This window comes from Molossus molossus, unplaced genomic scaffold, assembly GCF_014108415.1.
Source record: "Molossus molossus isolate mMolMol1 unplaced genomic scaffold, mMolMol1.p scaffold_m16_p_9, whole genome shotgun sequence".
NCBI lineage: Eukaryota > Metazoa > Chordata > Mammalia > Chiroptera > Molossidae > Molossus > Molossus molossus.
Genome location: NW_023425403.1, coordinates 68490780 through 68508093, shown reverse-complemented (window position 1 = coordinate 68508093; position 17314 = coordinate 68490780). Strand labels below are relative to the sequence as shown.

At 34.9% G+C, this 17314-nt stretch overlaps 1 protein-coding gene across 1 annotated transcript in view; it reads right to left on the bottom strand.

Moving 5' to 3' along the window:
• Positions 1–247: 247 nt before the first annotated feature.
• DACH1 (dachshund family transcription factor 1) overlaps positions 248–17314 on the bottom strand; it is a 410092-nt gene continuing 393025 nt past the window's right edge. The window contains exon 11 of the mRNA XM_036249628.1: positions 248–986. Within this exon, the coding sequence (XP_036105521.1) occupies positions 949–986 (38 nt within the window). The 3' untranslated portion in view covers positions 248–948. The remainder of the gene's footprint in view (positions 987–17314) is intronic.

The window sequence follows — 17314 nt, the reverse complement described above, 5'->3', positions numbered from 1 at the left end:
GCCTGCATGCGCTAAAACCAGAAAGGTGTCTTTCTGACCAACAGGGTGACAAAACGTATTTTCTAAAATTTTCATTTTCCTAAACTCTAGTATACTACTGCATACATAATACCTTCCTTGTATGTTTTATGTTTATATACTGTACACGTGACCAACAGTTTGAATAAGAAGCATCATTATTATTTTTAATTCTATATACCACTACCAGTCTGGAATGAAAACATTTGTGTGTGTGTGTGTGTTAAAGAAAAAAGACGTTCAGTGAAACCTTTTGGCTTAAATTCAATGCCTCTTTTCAGATACTCCAAATGTTATTTCACTGGGTTGTCGTCAACATCCATTTGTTGGCCTTGTGGAAAGTATGTGAAAAAACATCTTCAGGAGAAAACCCACAACTGGAGAGTTTAAAATGTGAATGTAACAGAATATTACTCTTTATTGTACTGATTTTTAAGGAATCCTCCATGCCTCCTACAAGTTCATTTCCAAGTGTCCTTGCTGGTTTCCGGAGGACATAATTCTGTAAGTCTGGGTGACCACTGCTGCAAGAGATTTTCATGTGCTCGGATACAGAATTTTCAGAAGAGGAAAATGGTTCATTCCATTTTTAAAAAAGCAACAACAAAGCTAGGTCTCATACAGACCTGCCGTGAACTCTGTATACAATGTCCAGCAGCAAAGTTGCAGTTATTAATTGTAAGAAGTTTGATACTTGTACATCTACAAACATTCTCAGGTCTCTGGTATAAACCACAGGTGAAAATCAATGGAGAAACTTTTTTTTTTTTTTTGTAGAATACTTAAACTTTTAAAGAACGTTAATACACAAAATTGAGGAAGTTCCCTTAAAAGGACTTTATTTTATTTTTTTTTTCCTGGACTTTCCAATGATGAATGTCTGATTGCAAAGTTCTTTACTAGAACATGGATTTCTTCAGCGGGAAAGATTCAGTACATGACAGTAGTTTTCAAATACAGTCTTCCATCTAAAAGTAAACAATAAAAAGTAATTAATGATATGACATTTGGGAAACAAATGTGACTATAAATACTACCTAGCCTGATATAAAATTTGTCGGGTTTATTCTCTCTTGATTAGGAAATAACATTTCCCACATATTCTCTGGTCCGTGGGCCGATGCTCTAACCGCTGAGCCAAACTGGCCAGGGTTCCCACATATTCTCAAAGTTAATTTCATAATTACATTGAGTTCGTGTGATCAGAAAGAATACAGCATTTCTAGTTCTCATAAATATATATTTGCTATTTTGATATCAGTTCCGGAGCGCTCAGAAAATAGATAAGAGTATGTGTGTGTGCTTTATTGATATGCAAAGCTAGTTGATTTCTGTTGAATGACAATTACTTTCTTCAAGCTTGCAGAACTAAATTTTCTCAGGATGCATTCAGGTGTATCTTCATCACGAAAGACCGAGTTCCCATCTTACTCCTTAGCAGTGTTGTTAAATATACCATATAATGTAACTATTGTGCATATTTGTTGCTATTTATATGAAAGCCACCTGGGTTATTTCATCACTACTAATGAACTATGACTTTTCCCCCTTAACATAAGATTAATCAAACACTTAAATGTTAAGATGAAAATGTATTACTCAACTTTAACCAATGGAGAAATATACAGTATGTGAAAAAGAAAAGTAAATAAAATACCAGACATATTCAATAAATGCATTTGAATGAATCAGAGATAAGAAATGGGAAATTACAACTACAGAGGTAAAACATCAGCCTATTTTTCAAATGTTACATCCTCTAAACTGACCATTTTAGTGTGTGGTCTAAACATTAAGTATACTTATATAAAATATGTCTAAATGTCAAGTTTTAAAACCTATAGTAGAAGGTAGTCAGTAGGAAAGTTTTCTAAACATTTAAAAAATGCATATGGCTACGTAAATGTCTGCAAAATGTTTGGTAGCTTCAGGAATTAAAACATAACTTACAGTAAATTTAAGAAAGAGAATAGATAGTCTAATATTTGCAGGTCGCACCTTTGACATCAAGTAAATTGAATGCTCTTCCATGCTTTGTTGTAGATATAATAATTAGTGTGGAAATTAAAATCAATATTAAACCATTTTTTATTTCATAGAAATATTGGCAAGCCCAGATTTTATATTCTTATCACCTGTTTTATCCTAGCCTAATTTGTATGGTTAGAATATTAATTCCAGGATGTCTCACAATTCTGTTTTGCTCATTGATTTATCCCAAACACCTAGTATATATTCAATAAATATATGCTGAATAAATGAATCAGAGTTTCATGAGATTTACACCAAGCAGGTATTGAAATATATGTATCTTTAAATTATTGTACTATTAAAAACCCAAATCCACTAACTGCCTGCAACAACATGGGCAGGAATATCCATGAGGTTAGTCTCATATTAGATAATTTCTAATAAGGTGTGTCAAGTATTAGGTTGCCTATCTAAAAATAATCTCCTTGAACTTTAAAAATAATAACATTTCCTTGAAAGTCTGTAAATGTCCTTAGATTTCCAGTTCGATAATCATATCAGAGTTATTCTCAATATAAAAACAGAAACAAACAAAAAAACCCCTCTAATAATCACAATGAAAATCTGTACTCCTTAAATAGCATACATTACTAAATATTACTATAACTCAACAGTAGCTATAATATTCAACAAAAATAACTACTTTCTAAGTCAGGCTTTAATCAAATATCAATATCAAAGCCATATAATTTTTTTTATCCTTGCCCGAGGACATTTTTGCATTTATCTTCAGATAGAGTGGGAGGGAGAGAGGGGGTAGGACAGAGAGAGAAACATTGATGTGAGAGACACACATCGACTGGCCACCACCCACACGACCCCAACTGGGGCTGGGGACAAACTGCAACCAAGGTACCTGCCCTTTGCAGGAACCAAACCCCAGACTCTTTGGGCCACAGGCCGATGCCCTAACCATTGAGAAAACCAGCCAGGGCAAAGCCATGTAATTTTGATAAATATTTCTAAGTAAGGACATGACAGTATCCTATGAATATATTAAGAATATTTATTGTTTTGCATGGAACTTAGCCTGATTTATTATGTTTGCTTGGCTTCAATCCACCCAACTGTGGGGTAAACCTATGATTTTTCGTATTAACATTATATAAATAAACTAATATATAACTATTTCTAGTTTCGGCTTAGTAGGAGTTTCAATTATTCCCTTTGTAAATAAACATAATAAACTTGACATTATAAAAGTAAACAAATTAAAAACAGTCTTTCATATACTTATTATCATGATGCTAAAAATTGGACCTTCTTATAGAGATAGTTTTGATCCTAATGATTTTTAACACATAAAGCAACATTTTTTAAAAATCTGGTAATAGAAAATATAGAAGTAACCGAAGAAGTAGAGTGCTGATACTTTCACCAAAATGTTTCTAATTCTTAGTCCTTAATTTATCCCTACTTCTCTCTCCTTTCAATTGATTCTCATTGTGTCTATTGTGTAACCAATTATGTTAAGAGTATGATTCTCATTCCTAGTTTTAAAAAAAAGACAATGTTTCCTAGGATTAGAGAGAAAACAGACATTTTCAGCTTCCCCACATTCAAATTCCATTCACTGAGGTCCTTCACAATACCTATGAAAAAGGAATAATTTGCTTGAAAAGAACATGTTAGTGCTCACCATGGATATTTTTAAATCTTGGTCCATTAAAAAAAAATGAAGTATGAAAAACAGTTTTACAGTCTTCTGTGATGTCTCCAGAATATGAGGTAGAACGAATCTAATACTAAAGAATGAATATGTGAAAATAATTCATTAAGTATGAACAATTGTTTAAAAGATCCACTAGCCATAATCACCATCTACATGGTGCTACCTAATTCGGTGTTCCTGTCCCTGTCCAGTCTGACCTATTACCACTCTCCCCTTACTCGGTGACCCTGGCTCTCCTCTGCGTTCTACAGCACAAGCTCCATATGCACTGGAGCATGGGGCCTGCTTTTCCTTCTAGAAGCCTAGAACAAAAGGACGTCTTCCTGCCCCACTTACTTTTCTGCTCCTGTCTGTTGAACTTCTCTAAATAGAGCTCTCCTGTTTATTCTCAAACACAGCACCCTACGAGTGAGCTCCACAGACAGGTCTCTACTACAAGGGGAGAACCACGAAAGCAGCAGGCATCTCTTTCCATTAGTGTCAGAATGAGAAGGTTTTATTTAGCATCATTCTTATTTCGAAGTTCTAATGTAGTCTTAAATGCTAAACTCGTGGAGACATATATCAATGAATATACTTATGAAATTAAAATAACCATCTGTAGCATGTTAGAAATTTTAAAGTTTATCTGAAACTAAAATTTTAAATAAAACTGAATTAGTCCGGCCGATGTGGATCAGGAGTTGAGAGTCGACCCATGCTCCAGGAGGTCACCTGGTGAGTTCGATTCCTGGTCAGGGCACATGCCCAGGTTGTGGGCCTGATCCCCAGTGGGGGGCATGCAGGAGGTGGCCAATCCATGTTCTCTCTCATCGATGTTTCTCTCTCTCTCTCCCTCTCTTTCTAAAATCAATGAAGGAAAAAACAATTTTTTTAAAACCTAAATTCATCTAAAAATATAACAGTCATAATTAATTTGTAAGTATATTTACCATACATCATATGTAAAATATATTTATAGAAATTATATACATTATATTTGTGTGCTCAGGATCTGAGCTACAATAATTCCACTTTTAATAAATGTTTCCTTAAATATTTGACTGATGCTCCTAACGGAAGGACAAACGCATCAAGCATTTGAAGATTCCAGTTACAAAATAAATCCCAACTGCTATCATGAAGGCATTTCTATGATTAAATAACACTTAGCGATCAGAGATTATCTGCCTTCGAATTAACTGGAAACAGAAACAGACCAGGCATGAACAGCTCTGAGAAGAGTGATTCTCTTCCTTTTTCTACAGAGCCTAACTTTCAAAGCAATTCTATTTTATAATTCTGTTATCTTTGTGGAAACATACTTATGCATAATCTAGAATATTTAAGAAAAAATGTTTTAACTAATTTTATATGATTCCAGAGAAGTTATTACATTGGTCCCGTGACCCTCAGCAAACAGCCATATGGACATAACCACAGAGCTAACCACAATTCAAACTGTGCCATGATTTTATGTTACATAATGTTTCCAATATTTTCTCCTTCCCTGACTCTTTGAGCAGCAGGCAGAGACATAAGGCCATGGAGAAGCCCAGGAAAAACAAGCTACTGCAGGGACCGCTGAAATCCCTGGAGAATTTCCGTGGCTAAGACTTCAGTGTGATTCACATCTACAAACTCGGGGCTTATTCATAAGTTTTGTTTCAAGGGCTGCCCTTTGAGCATTATACCTACTTTCTCACTAGACAATCTCTCCCTTACCCACTATTTTCTCTATTGTTTTTATTTCTGCTTGTGTTGGCCACAGAAAAAATACTTTTCCTCTTTGTTCCTGATGCTGAGCCAGGTTTACCAAACAATTATTCTTTGATATCTCAAATGGATGAGACCCTTTTTTTAAGCTCAAATAAATTGGCAATAAAGACAACAACGATTTTTATCTGTATAGTTCATATTTTCTGAGCATCTATTGTGTCCGGGGCACTTTATAGATGTTAAATCTAAACTCAACAAAATAAGTATTCTTAGTACGTTTTATAAATAGGCAACGAAGGCTCCGAAAGGCTAAGTATCTTGCACATGTTCAAAGAACTAGCAAACGGAAGTGCAGTGATTTGATATGAAAGTGGATCCAAATTTTATGTCCATTCTACCGTATCACTTTCACCTAAGGAGCAACTGGACTCTTGCTGGAGGATGTTCTGTGTCTCTGACTGGCAGCGGTGAGGGCCTGGCTTTCACGCGCCTCCACGCCACGCGTCACTGCCTTTGAGTATGCAGAGCTTCAGCAAACACGGTGAAATCAGAACCAGAATTCTTACACTTCGGTGTGAGAACATGTTTGCCTTTGGCACAATGATTGTTTGCTTTTTTATGGGAGGCTAATATGACAGAAAAATCACCAAGCTATACTTTGTGCATGGGAGTAGTTAATTAAAAAATCTGTTCTAATTAAAAGCATTTGGGAGTAAGGATTAAGTGAAACATTTTAAATTACAAATTCCTAATAGTTCCAGAGTTCCTTGTAATTTGATGCTTACAGCTATAATTTGGTGTATACGAAAGTATCTAGATCACTGAATAGTTTATTATAGGTGTGAATTTCCGTATTGTTATTATGCCATTTAGAACTATAGATAATGAGCTGAAGAACACATTTTAAATTCTTCATAAAAATAAATCTCAGATTTAATACTAAAGTTGAAACTATCAAATTAGACTGTTAAGTAGATAGTTTCTATATGTTATTTATTTGCTGTGGCTAAGGAAGGATAAATGGGGAATGAATCACATAATTTCCAGTTTTGTTTTGTTTTATATCTGTGTTTTAAATATTTTATTTTGACTTAATATATTCGACTTAATATATTATTACATATATTTATTAGTAATGTCACACACACACACACACACACACATGCACACACACACATCCATATATATGTATAGGCTTTAAATATATATAAAGTTTGGCTTTTATTCAAATAGAGAATTGCATAGCTTGATCATTTAATTTAAAACTAATAACATTTGTTCAATAACAATTACATCACACAACAAATTTTTATATTAGATGGCATACATATTAGACAATTTCAAATTGCTTAGTTGATGGACACCAGAAATACAATTATTTCATTGCGTAAAAAGTACATGGAATCATTAACAAGATGTATGTCAGTGAAAAGTATCACACAATATGCAAATAGATATACTATATTCCAGTTTTGAATACCCCACCCCAGCCTCCACAAGGATCTCGTAGACATCTTTCACGCAAAGGGCTTAATAAATGATATTCCCCATTAGAAACAGCTTTATTTAAAAAGGCATCTATTTGTCCAAAACTTGTTTCTAGACCTCTGGAACCTAATGCAGGTCGCTGCTTTCACCGGACAGCACATTTGTGCGCCTGTGTCTCCTTGCACTATAGCCCAGAAAAAATTAACATAACACAGAGCAAACATATAAGATCATATATCCAGAAAGTTTAATATTTACTTAAAGTCAGGTTAATATGAAATATAGCAGCTCTGAGCTTCTCTCAACATAATGTCCTAATCATGTGAAATGAGGGAAACCAAAACAAGCGATGAAAACAAACGTTAATGATTCATGTGATATTTGATAAGACAACGAAAGGAAGTCAAAATAAAAGCAAGCAAACAGGAACAGATGGAAAGAATCTTTGTCAAGTCATAACCCCACTTCTGAAACCCCCAAAAGAAGAAGTTAATTAAAGAAAATATTGTCTCTTGCTTTTTTTATAATTTTATATTTAGAGTAAGAACATTCTGCTACTGCTGAAGCAATGCGGCAGAGACACAAAGTCTACGTTTAATATGAGAAATATTTGAAGAGAGATTGATGTTCAGCAAAGGCCCTTTTTATAAGAGGATACTAAATAAATAACATTTCTTCTCATGAAATGCAGATAATAACAGGACAAGTGATTTTCCAGAAGTCCTATTTAAGGGTGTGTCAAATATAATTAAGCAGTAAAAACAAAAAAGTTGCAACAGATTGTGATTTTTATGTGATTTAGGGTTATAACTACAGAATCCAAGGCTCACAGAGTTGGGTCAAAGTGAGAGAGGACTAGAACCCAGACATCTTTTGAATGGTCCTCCATAAGTATCTGATGCTCTTCTGGAGAGTGGGTACAGGCTAAGTGTAAGAGAACACAACTAGGGGATTGTCTGCCATCCAAATATGCGAGTTCATGGGTTATCTAAGAGACCAAGATGACCCAGCTCCCTTGAAATCAGAGTAGATATACAATGTTGCTGTTTTTTACAAGACTAGTATAAAGTAAAGGGCTTGACTATGACTAATATCGAAGGCAGAAAATATAATCAAGAACCTCTTTTACATATTTTGTCAGTTCTCTTTAGAAAAGAACTGTCTAGTTTAAAACATGCTCTGAGAACAGTTCATCTAAAATTAGAGTGTACAGGTTAAAAGTTAGCTACGTTTCTAGACAAAGTGTGAAACTGAAACCCTGTCCTTTCCACTGGAGGGACTTTGTATCAGACTCCAGGTAAGCCCAGGAATCGAGGAGAGACCTGATCTCTGCTGGGCAGTTTGAAAGGTGGAACTAGACTGCAGGTATTGGAGGGCTAGAATGGATCACTACTGGGTGAGCTGATCTCATTACAACATTCTAAACAGGAAACTACATAGACAAACCAGTAAGGAGGGCTAAACCGAAGGGTGCGAAGAGAAGGCATTTCAAGATCTACACACGGCAATGGTTAATTTTACCTGGCTTGGAGTTTTTTAATCAACTCCAACCCTAGGCAAAACACTGTGCAAATAGCTGGATCAGTTCACAGTATCTCAGCTCCTCTGAGGAGTGACATTCATGTCAGTATCTTAAAAACAGAGACCTTGTGCCTGGATTTCAGGCTCAACTGTGATGTCCATGCTCTCTGTGGACACAGAGAGATTGACTACCAAAGGTTAAGATAATCCTGCTTTGCCTGGCCGGTGTGGCTCAGTGGATTGAGTGTCACCCCATGGACTGAGAGGTCCTAGTTCAATTCCTGGTCAGGGCACATGCCTGGGTTTCAGGCTTGATCCCCAGGGTGGGTGTGCAGGAGGGAGCTGATCGATGTTTCTGTCTTGCATCCATGTTTCTATCTCTCTCTCAAAAAAAAAAAAATAAAAATATATTAAAAAAAGATAATCCTGCTTTACTGTGTATTAAAGACTTTTTATTCTGTAACTCAATAATCTCCCCTAATTGGGGCAAAAATCTAGACCCTGTGGTCCTATGAACTGATATCATTTTAGAACTAAATGTTCTTAAAACCATACTCCATGACCATAAACCAACAAAATTGGTTTCAAAAATCATCATAAACAATCTGCTGTTTGTCTAAGCAATGGGGAAACTTCTATGTTTAACATTAAGAAATGATCTCTCTGACAAAATCTTTAGTTATAAACATTCAGCCTATATACTTGTGTAGGCAGGGTTTGGAACCCACCCATTGTATTACTAGAACTCAAGTCTTGTTATAACCACTTGTCATGGTGGTTATAACAGATGAGATCTAAACTCTTCTCCCTTAAGTTGTAGTCAGTACACCGACCTTTACAGAGTGTCACAGTCCTAGAGAAATGTATTCAAGTCTGCCTATAAACTCCGTAAGAGCATACTATATGACCTTGTGTATTTCTAGCATTTTGAATATTGCGTGGAACCCGGCAAGTGCTCAATAAAAATATATGGAAAAACTATCTAATGAACACAAACAACGAGGAGATGATGGATATTATACGCCTCTGGATGTTATACCTTGAGAATAACACAACTTCACTTGGGTAGTATATTGGTTTAGACTAACCATGAGAAAACAACAGATGCAAAATGAGAAATATTGTATTAAGACTGAATTCTTCCAAAAATATCAATTCCACAAACTGTTTTTAATAGGCTAGAGAAATGCTTGAGGTCAAAGAGACTAAAAACAAAGGACAACTAAATATAATATGTGATTCTAATTTGGATTCAGAATTTCTCTAAAAATGCTATAAAGGACATGATTAGGTCAAAAGACAAAATTAAAATTTCTAAATCAGATTAAATAAAATTATTTTGTCAGTGAAATATATACTGAACTGATAAATGTACTGTGTTTATGTACAAGAGGTTATCTTTCTTTTTTGAAGTAAATACCCCCTAAAATACATATGGTAAATATAACAGGTGAAGGACCAGGATTTAAACATCTTACTCTCAAATAATTCAGAAAATACAATGCAGAGAGAGAAAATTATAAAGTCCATGGGAACAAAATATTAATGATAGATGAATCTTGTTAAATTAAATATAAAACGTTTAATATCTTTATGAACTTTTTAATAGATATTCTCAAAATTCAAATTTGAGTAATAAAATAGTTTGCCTAAGTGAAATAAAAGTTTAATATAACACCAATATCAGATATTTATTCATGTTGAAAATTATTAACATCCTCCATTATCTACATAAACTGTTTCACTGATTAAATGGCAGTATTCTCACAGTAAGCATGTTTTCTGCTTATCAACAAGGCTTTTGAGAGGTCCTATTCAAGTATTAGAGTAAGAAGATGCTTAGTGACTTTCTTAATAGAGTTCTTCAGAAAAACCAGCTTCAGACTTAAGAAATTTACTGGACTGAAGGTGTAAATATAATCTGGATTCTGGTGTATTGGTCCATTATGTTTTAATGGTAAATTTACAATTTTAAAGTGTATGAAGTTTGCTTAACTGTATTACCAGCTAGTTAGGACTGTGTATGCAAATGTGGATTTTGGTATAAGAAAATTAGTCTGTTTAACTGTTTGAAACAAAACCAAAATGAAGAGCACAGAGCTCTTTAGAAGTTTTGTTTTTGTAAATAAATAAAAATTATATTGCTGGTAGGTCTGCTTTAGTGAACTATGTGTGTGAGTGCGTCCTAATTAGGCATTCATTAGTAAGAGGCGAGAAACCATCAGAGTGGTTAATGTACCAGCAAGTGAGAATGGGGGACTTCGCACTCAGGTTACCTTGTCCTGATTGGAAGGTGAGACCCCCCAACCTCCGCAAAGTGAAGCACAATAAAATATCATTACTTTCCACTCTTCTATCCATTTCTGGAGGAAAGAAGACTGAGAAACAGACACGGAAGGAAATAGTCAAGTGAGGACATATCTGAGACTGTGATAAATGGACAAATCATCGTCTATGCCTAATTAAAACAGGGCGTAGAAAAACAGTGATGCCTTGTTTGAGAAAACAGATACTGCAGGGAAGGGAACCGAGGACCTTTGAATCAAGCACGTGTATCCTTCAGAACCGCGGGAAATAGGCATGTTCCTTGGTGAATACGTTTTCAGAATAAACATAGGTGTTATCTCTGGGAAAAAACCAAAGGTGGCAGTTGGAAGGGCAGGTCTTGTCAGAGTCTCGTTATTTCCTTTTTATGGAGAAAAACATAATTTTTTCTTACAAAAATATAGCATTTTCTATAGCATAAGTAATTCAGTAAATTTTGTTTATTTTCCTTCACTGAGTTTAGAGAGAGAGGAAGGGAGAAGGAGAGATAGAAACATTGATGAGAGAGAACATCAATTGGCTGCCTCCTGCATGCCCCCCACTGGGGATCGGGCCCACAACCTGGGCATGTGCCCTGACTGGGAATCAAACTGGCAACCTCTTGGTGCATGGGTCGATGCTCAACCACGGAGCCACACCGGCCGGATATAATTCAGTAATTTTAATAAAGTTATTTTGTTTAGGGAAAGAACTGGGAATGAATAAAGTTCTAAATCTCCAAGTTTCATATCACATATTTATACAAAACTGACCGAAATGCTGGTCTGGTGTTAAACTCCACAAATGACAAACTTCCAATAAACATCTGAATTATTTTCCAGTGAATATGAGGATTTTCTTAAACTAAAGAAATGACACTTTGGGGGTCATATTTTTTCTTCGCATCTTATCTAATGAAATCATCAAATGTTTGGACAGTGTGAGGATGAGAACAGTAACATGCCATACAAGAACTATTAAATAAGGTAACCTACTGTGCACTGAACTTAAAAACTACACGCAGGAATCAGTTCAGAGATGCGCAAAGTTAAAGAGGCAGACTAGCAAACAGGCAAGAAAGTGTGCTGACAGAATAATCATATCTAAAGGAAGACTACAACAAGATTTGTCCAGAAATTTAGCCCAGAGGAGACAGAGTTAAACAGGTAAGTTTTGGCAAATGCTCATCAAACAACAAAGCAGGGATGAATGTGGGCATGTGGTCTACTATTAGAGATATTCCTGAGTCCATAAAAAATATGAATTACATAATACTCCCTGTTAGATCCCTTTCTCTCCAGGTAACTTGACAATTTAATTTTCTGCACAGCCCTCTGCTGTAGAAATCCTCTAAGATAGCCAGCAAGGCCTCCTGTCTCTGGGTGGCCCCATCCTGTGTGATCCCCTTCATCTTTAAGTGTGGGCTGTATCTGGTGACTTCCTTTTAATGAAGAGAATATGGCCAAAATGATGACAAGTCACTTCCAAGATTAGGTTATCAAGAACTGTGACTTTCATCTTGCTAGCAGACCCTCTCTCTCTGGCTCTTTTCGCTGGCTAGATCTGATGAAGGAGGTCACTCTCTACTGAGTTGCCCCATGGAAAGTCCACGTGGCAAGAAACAAATTATGGCCTCTGGCTAATTGTCAGCAAGAACCAAGCTCAGTCCAACACTCTCGAGGACACGAGGATGCCGTCAGCCGAATGAGTAAGCTTGGAAGTAAATCTGCCTCAGTGGAGTCTAGAGATGCCTGCAGCCCCTGCCAACAACGCAGTGCAGCCTGGGAGAGACCCTGAAGCGGAGGATCCTGACACTATTCCAAGATTCTTCACATATAGAAACTGGGAGGTAACAAATGCTCTCAAACCATGAAGTTTTGAAGTAATTTGTTATTCCACAATATATAATTAATACTCCTTCCTTTACAAGAAGATGTGCTGGACAATGTCACAGGTATATTTTTCAGCTCCTGTGACTTACAGTGTTTTGGTATATCTTAGTTTGCTTTTTTTCTGGAAAAGATTGGTAACCCAACTCTGGGTCATGTGAAAGCACCAAGCCACCTTGTAAGTTCTCCTGAAAGCTTATCTGCATGTCAGAGAAACAACAAAAGCAACCTGCATGTTTCCCAGTATAGTGTTTCTTATCTTACTCTAGCAAAATAATTTTAAAAGCGTCTGACTTGCTACAAATGGAATTATTCTAAATCACATAATATTTATTTTCACACATTTAAAGAATTGGTTTGGTCTTTTAAAAATATATTAAAAATAGATATCCTTTAGTAAGTGAAGATGTCTATCTATCATCTATCTATCATCTATCTATCTATCTATCTATCTATCTATCATCTATCTATCATCTATCTATCTCCAGATAGTAGATTACTTGTGTTACCTTAGGGTACTTTCATTCTAAGGAGAATAAAAGATAGTTTTTTCTAAAAGATTGAAAATTTTTTTTTTTTTTTTATCCTCACCCGAGGACATTTTTCCATTTTTTGTTCAGATAGAGCGGGAGGGAGAGAGAGGAAGAGAGAGAGAGAGAAACATCGATGTGAAGGGACACATCGAGTGGCTGCCACCCGCACGACCAACCAGGGCCGGGGACAAACTGCAACCGAGGTACGTGCCCTTTAGCGGGAACCGAACCCGGGTCTCTCTGGACCGCAGGCCGACGCTCCAACCGCTGAGCCAAACCGGCCAGGGCTAAAAGATTGAAAATTTTATTTCATGTTATATGGTGGCAGTCTCAGAAATAAAAATAATCATTTTCAACAGTCTAATCCTTATAATAAATTTATTTCAGAATATTAATTAGTATGATTGCATTAGATCACGTGGTGCAGTGTGACAGAAGTAACCATCCAGGGCGTGTGTGTTCCATCTTGTTAAAGTTGTTACCATTTAATGAACCACCATTTAACCAAAAAGAAAAAACAAGGGAAAAATTTTTTAAACTTCTCCATTAAAACCAGGTAGAGTGATAATATTTTGAACAAGAAACCAGACAATCTTTTTAATGTTCCTCAGAATTTTGGGTTCAGTAATGGTGATTGGTCAAGTTCAATTTTGGTTAAATCTGGTATCTTGGGATGTTTGAAGCACTTGTTTATTGTACCGCATGTTTTTCAATGAAACAAATTTTTTTTTCTAAATTAATCAGGAAAACATCAACCAAACAACCACAAACAACAACAAATGTAAGACACTAAATGCTTTCTAAAATAGAAAGTAATACAAAAATAAAGACAAAATGTGCTATCACAAGTATATGCAACGCTAATAGATAACTGCATTTTACAAATTGTTTCTGTAGAAACAAAAAATTTCAGGAATCATCTGAAATGCTTTGTTTATTGTAAGTTCTCATTTGTTCTCAGCATATGTTAAATTCCATGAGATTGCCAAATTTCTTCCATACAATTTCAAAAAATTAACACAAGAACTCTACAAATAAACATTTAAAGTATATTATTATAAATGTGCATATATTTAGAAAGAAGATTAATGCTGGTATATGTATATTTCATGGCCACTGTGAAATTCTGCCCTGGGTCAGGGTAACACAGGCCACTCTCTCCATTAAAATTAATAGCTTGTGGCTGTGGTTACTGTCAGTATTGCCTTATTTTCCCATCACTAGCAATTGTGATATGAATAAAATTAACTTATGTCACCATGTAGATGATTATATCCTGGACTGAGGTTAGTTTCGAGAAGCGTTATACATTTAAGAAACTCATCTAAGATTATGTCAATACTACTTTATAATAAATCTTTATTTTTCCACTATACAGACTATATACTACTCTTACTTTTGGAGCTAAGCCACAATTGCACATGGACAAAACCAAACTGTCAACCAAGAATGCCTATTTCATCCCCTTTGATTGGACAGAATTCAGTTCCACCTCTTTTTAGGAAAACTTATTTGCATAGTATGAGAATATTAACTTGTAAGTCTTGGATAATCAATCTTGTTTGTTTTCCCATCAGATCTTTAATAGTATCGCAGTGTCTGAATGAAGAGTCACAACTGTAGCCTCTTTTACAGGTTCTTGACCAGTCCAGTGCTTGGAGGAAAATTATCTAAATGCTGCAATTCTAAGCAGACATTTCGTGGCTTTATTACCAAATGCTTAGGTACTGAACAATCACGATGCTTGTAAAGCTTTAAATATAGCATAGGACTAGAATTATTTGGTATAACACACACTTTGCTGTGATAATTCAGAACATGAGCATTTTTTCTTTACTTAGCAAAGAATAAGTGTAATTTTTACCTTCATCAAAATAAGAATGTATTATACAGTTCAAATGATTGCAAAGAGTATCTGTACATCAGAGGAAAAAGCTAACAATGAGAGTAAATTATTGTTGCTTTTTTGTTTATGATTCTATTCAATGTAGTTTGATTACTTGAAAGGACTGATTTTCAACATATTGCCATATGAAACAATATCATGAAAAATACATGTCTCTTAATGCAAGAGTTGAATTGACAGTTTTTCATAGGTAAAATCTGCAGAATCAACAAAGATGCAAAATAAATAAGTCAAAATATGAATTATCTAATACACCACTATGTATTTTAAGCATTCTCTATTCTAATATTATGTATATAATATAGCACTGTAAATTTTCAGTCCCAGTTTTATTACATTCACTTTAATGGACAAAACTCAACACTAGTAATCCATCCTTTCTAACCACCATAAAAAAAAGCTACATTATGTTTTCTCTATTTAAAAAATATATATTAGGTCATTCATTACAAATAAGGATGGCATAAAATGTTACAGATATGTATTAAGTTATAGCCATGAGAATATACTTTGCTTCTCAATGTTGCATTTGTTATTCTTATTATAATCTGTTCTTTGGTGGGGAAGGGGCACTGACACTCTAGGCTTTCAGAATAATGACAATATTAAGACTGTGGGAGAAAGTCTGCATTTTCAACGTAAGGTTGTAATAGTGCCCAAAGTTGTACCTGGGTCTGGTCTTCACATTCAAACTGCCTCATATTCAAACTCCAGCTCCACATCTGCCTAGGTTCTTACTCTTCCACTGTCTAAATGTCCTGTTGTCACATCAGACTCCATAATAACAAGCTCAACTCATCATTATTTACTCTAGCCTGGATCTCTTCCTCAGATTACCTATTCCAACTACTGTTTTCTTTTTCTAAATGCTGCAATTCCCCCCTTGTATTTCAAGTGCACCTTCCAACTCCAGTTCTTGCACACCAGAACTTGAATCCTCAAGATCTCGTTTCTGAATGCAACACATTCTTCATTTCTTTATTCTCATTCTATATCCCTGCCTCTGCATAAGATTGATATTGGATTTAGATTCAACATATTAATTTCGGGTACAAAAACAACAGGGACCAGGTCTTTATTTTTATATTATTTAGGAATCTGCCCAGTGTCTAAAAAGCAGCAGTAATATTTGTTTATCTTCTGTTTGCAAATATTATATAAAAGATGTCAATAATATGGCTTCTCAGAGGATTTAGACTTACATATCTAGACTTAAATGAATCTTCACTAATCACCCAAATGGAATTTATTGCTTTGTTTGTGTTCTGAAAGTGCTTTGTCTACGCTTCAGAAGCACTGGATCAAAGTGCTACTCCATTAAAAGAGAATGGATTTAACAAGAACTAGTTACAACGGACAGTGTGCCAAAGTTCATTCCATGCAATATTATTACTTCTAATTCAATAAATTGATTTTGTAGTCAGATGATTTTAGGAAACGCTAGTTTAACTTTCCAGTCAAATATATAGAAATCAATGCAAGATATTTTCTTTTTTTCTTTAATGCAGGACTTTTGGAGTCTTTAAAATACTAAACATGGACTTTGACAATTTATAAGGATATATGTTTTTAATATGATATTCATTTTTCACAGACAGCATTTTCAAGTTTGTTTTCCCAAACTGTTCATGCGATGACTCTCAGAGAAGGACACTGATAGCATATTGCAAGCCGTGTTGGAAGAGTGTGTTCATCTATGTATTTTTTTTATTCCACACTGCAACACGTATTTTATACATTTGTGGTGGTCAGAAGAGTTTCAAGAAGAGATATCTGATAAAAAATATATACATTAAAATAATGAGAACAGCAATCCTGGCAATTATAACTTAAATTTTATGATTTGGAGCTTCTAAAACTGTCCATGATATCATTTTGTATTTTTATTTATTAGCACAATCATATGAAAATGAAAACCTCCAGTTAATGGCATAAAGAGAAAGAAGACAATACCACACTAAAGAAGGAACTAAAATTAAAAGCCAAAAACAACAACAACAAAAGAGAAGTCTGGTTTTATATATTCATGTAAGTTTGTCACTTGGCTAACTCATTTTATTAAGAATCATAAATACTGCCAAGAGTAAAAACAATAATCAAAGCCAATTATTTTCAAGTCTTTTAGAACCCTATAGTCATTGATCACATTAAGTATTGCTAAAATTTCAGGCATACTTATTCCCTAAAATTTCATATAAAAGCATCACTCCAAGTGTTAAAATATAAAAGTTTTGGAATGAGAAGATAAAATTTC